The sequence below is a fragment of the Pristiophorus japonicus genome, chromosome 7, assembly GCF_044704955.1.
Source record: "Pristiophorus japonicus isolate sPriJap1 chromosome 7, sPriJap1.hap1, whole genome shotgun sequence".
Classification (NCBI taxonomy): Eukaryota; Metazoa; Chordata; class Chondrichthyes; family Pristiophoridae; genus Pristiophorus; species Pristiophorus japonicus.
Window position 1 is genome coordinate 60,410,716 of NC_091983.1, and position 7,027 is coordinate 60,417,742.

The following is a 7,027-nucleotide window of genomic DNA, read 5'->3' on the forward strand; positions in this document are numbered from 1 at the left end:
CTTTTTAATATCCTGCAAATTGCATGTTATGTGCCCCCTATTCCATGTTTGTGCTAATCTGTTTCACTGTCAAAAATGCCCTGCTTGGAGATGACTGCAAAAAGTACAATAATTGTATGCGACGTTATGTCGTAACTATAAAATGAATCATAAATCCTATTTAAAAGTTGGTCTTTGACATTAGAAATTATCAAGCTTTGCTAAACTGGTTAAAATATAAGGAAGGTAATTTCTCGAATTTACAATGTACACTCATAGCATTTGAATGTAATGTTCAGTCCTCGCCTTGCTTTTGAACACAAACATTTCAAAGGATGAAGTATTGTCAATTTGTTGGAGTAAATAAAATATAAGCTAACAATCCCATTTCTTGGTGTCAGGCAATTTATAAAATGGTATCATCTGTGATGAAGATGCCAGAAGATGAATCTACACCAGAAAAACGGACAGACAAGATATTCAGGCAGATGGACACAAACAACGATGGTAAGTAACAAATGGAATGTAGTGAGCTGTGTAAGCAAGAGTCTGCAGTTTCCTTGCATTATGAGCCCAGTGGTTAAAGGGATAGGTATCTGTACTGGTAATGGGAGAACAGCATTCACTACACACCATTCAGTTTCACTATCTTTGACAAAAGAGAAAGGCAAGGCCCTAAAATTCATAAGACCAGTTAGTTTGTTATTACTTTGAGGAAGGAAGGGTAGAAATGATAAGTTTAAGCATTAGGAACATGGAAATGTTTAGGGCCAGATAATCTGAGTCAAACTTAGTTAAACTTTCCTTGTAACTTCTTGGATTACTGAATCCTGAGATCTGCTATCGTCTTGAATCATCATCATTCTCTCTCTCTCTCTCTCATATATGCTTCTGGTACAGCAAACCATACTCCAGATAAGGTCTAAAATCTGTCACATTTGTGTATTCAATCTATCTAATGCAAGTCAGTAACTTTCTACTGCAGCCTCACATTGTGTTAATGGACACACAGGACCTTCCCTGACTCCAACTTCTTAACTTTTCTATCGCCTTTGACAGTCGAACACACCATCCTTCTTAGAATCATAGAAAAACACAGCACAGAAGGAGACCATTCAGCCCATCGAGCCTCCGTCGGCTCTTTCGAAGTGCAGTTCAGCTAGTCCTGTTCTTTCCCCATATTCCTGCAACTTTTTTCTCCCAAGTATTTATCCAATTTCCTTTTTGAAGGCTACTATTGAATCTGTATCCACCCTATCAGGCAGTGCATTCTAAATCCTAACCACTCGTTGCATAAATACATTTTTCCTCACGTCGCCTCTGGTTCTTTTGCCAATTGCCTTAAATCTGTGCCCTCTCATTATCGAACCTTCGGCCCTTGGAAACAGTTTCTCTATTTACTTTATCTAAAACCTTCATGATTTTAAATATCTCTATCAAATCTCCTCTTAGCCTTCCCTGCTCTAAGTAGAATAACCCCAGCTTCTCCAATCTATTCATTAACTGCATTCCCTCGGCCCTGGAACCATTCTAGTAAATCTCTTCTGCACCTTTTCTAAAGCCTTCACGTCTTTCCTAAAGTGTGATGCCCACATTTTCCAGTTGGGGCCAAATTAGTGTTTTGTGTAGGTTTGGCATAACTTCCTGGCTTTTGTCCCCTCTGCCTCTATTTATAAAGCCCAGGATCCCATATGCTTAAGTATTTTTTGACCTGTCCTGCCTCCTGCCACCTTCAAAGATTTGTGGCACAACCACCTCCACATGTGTTCTTGCACCCTGTTTAAAATTGTACTATTTAGTGTGTATATGCTCTCCATTCTTCCTACCAAAATGTATCACCTCACACTTCTGCATTGAATTTCATCTGCCATTTGTCTGCCCATTCCACCAGCCTGTCTGTCTTGAAGTCCATTACAGGTACAACATCTGAAATCCAGAAACCTTGGGACCGAGACCGTGCCGGTTTTTGAATTTTGCCAGATTTCAGATGTATTGATTTTCTTGTCTGAAATCCGGCAACTTCTGGACAGACGGTGCTGATTTTCGGATTTTGCCAGATTTCAGACCACTATGTTGGACTTGCTTCTCGCCGCCCGATGTCGCCATCTTTTTTTTTAAACCGGCTTCCTCGCCGCCCGATGTCGCCATCTTGGCCGCCTCAAATAACCAGTTTTCAGAGAATTCTGGTTTTCGGACAGCCAGATTCGGGACCTTGTACCTGTATTATCATCTTCACTGTTTACTATACATCCAAGTTTTGTGCCATCTACAAATTTCAAAATTGTGCCCTGTACCTCCAAGTCCAAGCCATTAATGTATATCAGAAACAGCAGTGGTCCTAGTACTGCACCTTGAATGCCACTGTATACCTCCCTCCAATCTGAAAAACAGCCATCCACCACAACTGTTTTCTGTCCCAGAGCCAATTTTATATCCATGCTGCTACTGCTGCCTTTATCCCATGAGCTTTGATTTTTTTCTAACATGCCTAGTATGTAGTACTGTTCAATACATCTCCTCTGTTGCCCAGCTCAGTGGGACTTCCCTCACTTGGTTCTATTCTTATCTGTCTAATATCCCATCCTTTGGTTTACTGTCCATTTTGTCTGATTATTCTTCTGTGAAGCACCTTGGGCCATTTTTCTATGTCAAAGGTGTTATGTAAATGCACACATTTATAATAGGAAACATGATCATCGAGGAGGATTTGGGCAGATTGCTGGTTAGTTATTAAATCCTTTGCCTACAAGAGGTAATTATTGTAAAAAGAGGCAATTGTAAAATCACAGTTTAATAATCCACGATGCTAATACTGATGCTATTATTAATTAAATAATATTTGATTGGCAGAAATTAATGCAAAAAGGTTGATGGATTATGGGAGTTGGTTGCTAGGTCACAAGAGGCTTTGAGAACTATTACATGTAAAAGAAATCAAGGAGTAAAAATACATGATTACCAAAGGGATGATGTAGTTTGTGTCAAGATAGAAACTAGTATGAAACTATAGTTATGGAACAAGCGAGGGGGTGAGGAGATAAGATTATATGCAGTTAACAAACAATTATGTTGTCAGTTTATCCTATAAATTCATACAGAAATGGAGAGTACATCATTTGTTAACATTCAGAGATTGTAGAGATGTCCAAAAGAGAAGAAAAAAGACCTGGGGATGAGATGGAGCCAGAAATTCAGCGTTTATAGACCAAATGATCCTTTTACATTCCTATTGTCATCTGTTTCAATGATAAATTCACATGAACTATAGGATGTTAAACAAGTCATTTTACTATAGAAGGATTCAAAATAACCCAATTTTTAAAATAGGTTTACAATTCATATTTGTCCCAATAATGGAGCCTACACTCACTCTTCTGTGGTCCCATGATCTGTAAACCCATCAGTAACAGACTGCTCTTTCCACTTTTGACATTGGAGATGAAATTGAACTGTTTGCCCAACTATACCAATTTTCATTCTTCTGCATTGGCTAAAAAAGCAACTCAAGGCCACCATTTTTGTATGCATTATAAAGAAGACTATCTCTCATGCTTTCTCACTTCTAAACTGCACAGTAGGCAGAAGGAGGAGGAGAAAAGAAGGCAAAACACTTTTAAAATATTTTTAAAATAGGAGTAATCTACTAGTTGATTTCTTGTGGTTTTTAACCTGAGGTCAAGACCAAGTATACTCTTGAGCAGAGGATCAGGCTTGATTGGACCAGGGTGCACAAACTTGATTCAGTCCCTATTTTAAAATCATGTATTCGATTGTTATTTTTATTTCCACTGGTAAATATTGACGCAGGAATTTATAGTGGAAACTACCAATGTAAACTTGTCGTGCTATAATATTCTCCTTATGGTGACACTGCAGTTTTCTTTATTAATATAGACATAGGAATTTATAAGGGAGAAATGTTGATGGGTAGTGTGTACAGATATGATTTTTAATATGTTCCTAGAGGATCTCCTGTTCCACTGCACATGGGTAGCCCAAGACCAAGTGTGCTCCAAGTGAAGCGGGGATGGATGTCGGTGGATAATTGGGCTAGGGCGACCAGATGTAATTTAGTCCCCATTTTAAAGTCTTTCATTCTGTCCCTGCCCTTGTTCTCAAGTATCTCTGTCCACATTTATAAAGAAAAAAACTACAAACTTGTCATGCTTATAAGTAAGCCCTCCTGCCACTGGTACTTTACACCCTCCCACCAATGGAGGTACTGATCAGTGACTTGTGTAGGCAGTTGCCATTGAATATGACCATAGACATTTATGGGTGGGGGGGGGGGGGGGCGCGCGCGAAGAGGGAATCGATGACAGGAAGTCATATGGATCTGAGATTTTAATATAAATAAGAAATTCTGGGCATGAAAGATTTAATTAAACAAGGGAAGGGACTGGTTGGTGGGTTAATCAGCATTGCCACTGCAAACTAACTTAAAAATTTGTAGTTGGGAATTAAGAGTAATGAAGTTGTGCTGAAAACCTAGAAATGGAAGCAAGCCTTGCATTTATAAAGCACCTTTCACAACCTCCGGACATCCCAAAGAGCTTTATAGCCAATTAAGTACTTTTTTGAAATGAAGTCTATGTTGTAATGTAGGATACATGTCAGGCAATTTTCACACTGCAAGATCCCAAAAAGCAGTGTGATGGCCATATAATCTGTTTTAGTGATGTTGGTTGAAGGATAAGTATTGACCAAGACACCTGAGAGAACTCCCCTGCTCCTCTTCGAAATAATGCCGTAGGACCTTTTAAGTCCACCTTGGAAGAGAGCAGACGGCGTTTCAGTAAGATGGCATCTCCGGCATTGCAGCAATCCTTCAGTACTGCACTGGAGCGCCAGCCTAACTGCTGATTCAAAAAGACCATTTCCAAGAATGTAATAGCAAGCTCAGTTGATTTGGTACGTCTCCAATTTGCCTTCTATCAATTCAGTAAAGTCATTTCAGTGCATCAGTGAAGATGATTATTCAGGTTGGTAGAGGCCTTGACACCTGAGTTGCATTGTTTGAGGATAAAATAATGACATTGGCTACTGTTTTAGTTTCCTTTTTATTTAAGAGCATAGCATCCCTCTGTCTAGATAATGGATCATCAGAGATGGCTGGCTGTCCATTCCCCACAAGACTACAGTGTGTGTATAATTTCAAATGCACCATTTTGTTACAGTTCCATCAACAGATGGCAACAACCCAAGCCATCTGCCTGCAATAACTGAGAAATTAATTGCAGAATACTCAAGTCGTTGGCATCTTCAGGGTGACCTTTTAATCTGCAATTTTTTTTTAAATAGACAAGATAAACTAAAATGATTTTTGAGTGAAATCTGATGTCAAAATGGGACATTGCAGGTTTAGAATTTGGTTTGTATTTCCTTGTGCAGCATGCCTAATTGCATACTACAATGTAAACACTTAAATTACAGAGGTAAATCTTCCCTATCCAGCTGGCTACACTTAACTTTGTTTAACTGCTCTGAGCAATTATTATGTATTCCAATTAGCAATTATGCAATTGAATTGACAGATCAATGGGCTGGAGTACATTGAAGAAACCCTTTTTTGTTTAAGAAAATTGATTTTCCTCCACCCATATCTGCCTTAATAAAGTGGTATGAAAGAGTTAATTTTTTACTAACTGAAAACAAGCACTGCCAGTACAAAATTCAATTGATGGAATTTTAGAATGTCAGTGTTGGAAAGTGGGAAAAGTCTACATATTCTACATTTTGTGGGGTAACCATGAAATATAACTTTTACAATTTTATTTCTAGGTAAACTCTCTCTTGAAGAATTTATAAAAGGTGCCAAGAGTGATCCTTCCATTGTTCGACTACTACAGTGCGATCCCAGCAGTGCAAGTCAGTTCTGATTTAAGTAAGATTTGTCTGGACAGTAATGAAGAACCACTGGCTTGCCATTCAAGCTTAGCTTGTAGCAGATGCCTTTCACTCATTCCTGACGATTTGGTGGACAGGTTCAGTTGCCAGATTTTGCTGTATCATGCATTAAAGTGGCTGGCATTCTGCTTTTTGCAGTTACATAAGTGCAGCATTCCCATGCAATGGAGCATTTCCACAGATATTCAAAGTTTAAGGTTATGTTTACATGCAGTTGTCTTGAGTTTTTTGAATGCAGTTGATGTATCTAATGTGTAGCTTCAATCACTTATTAGTTAAAAGGGTTTGTAAATATTCAGTGAGCAACTATGGAATTGTTTATTTGAGACTAGATCATACCAGGTGTTGAAATAGCAATGAATGTAACTGGCGGCTAAAAAGCTCATCGTGAAAGCGCCTGTAGCTTCTATGCTTCTATTCTGTAAGAAAATTGCTTGCACTTGAAAACTGTTGGGCATTTCAAATATTCTTTATGGTGGAATATGGTTCAATATTGAAGGCAGGTCTATATATTTAATGTAATGCTATTTAGCCTTTTCCTGTATTTCATTTCAAAGCTGGTTGATACATATATTCGTAATATGTATTTTTATCTTGCTCACTAGTGATTGAACACTTGTCACAACTACCAGTGAGCGTCACGAACATTTAATATTTGCCTATTATGTAAAATATATTGATCACAAATTTAAGTTAATTTTTTATTATAAATTGAGGAAAATCTGTTTTTAGGGTTGCATAAGGCAGAAGAAACTTCCAAATTATCTTGGTAGAATTAAATGTTTAATTTACAGCAGTAGGGGATTATAGGAGCAGAAGTCAAGTTATCTGGAAAGTAGTATTTGCTGTTACTGATGTATTGCAACATCCTTTTGCAATGTTTCTGTATTTGCAGCTGTCAGTAGTTCAAATCATGTACTCCAGTGTTACTTGACATCTGCCTACTGCCGAGAAGTGTAGCAAAATAAAGCCTACCTTTTCCAGTCTGTGACCTTGTGATTATTTATAAAATCAATTGTCATATTGCTATACAAATTTGCTTTACGAGTTAAAGCAAATTGGAAAAAAAACACCTCACTATGCAACCATTGATTATAACCTCCAGTGGTCTTTCTCTATGCTGCATTTTGATACCAAGTAA

The 7,027-nt window shown here is 38.1% G+C and overlaps 1 protein-coding gene across 3 annotated transcripts in view; it reads left to right on the plus strand.

The window, feature by feature from the left end:
• The window catches only part of LOC139266777 (hippocalcin-like protein 1), a 69,989-nt gene extending 63,117 nt beyond the window's left edge, over positions 1 to 6,872 (plus strand). For all 3 annotated transcript variants that reach the window (XM_070884371.1, XM_070884374.1, XM_070884372.1), the window contains exons 3-4: positions 381 to 486; positions 5,761 to 6,872. In XM_070884371.1, the coding sequence (XP_070740472.1) occupies positions 381 to 486; positions 5,761 to 5,858 (204 nt within the window). In that variant the 3' untranslated portion in view covers positions 5,859 to 6,872. The remainder of the gene's footprint in view (positions 1 to 380; positions 487 to 5,760) is intronic.
• The last annotated feature ends 155 nt before the right edge of the window (positions 6,873 to 7,027 follow it).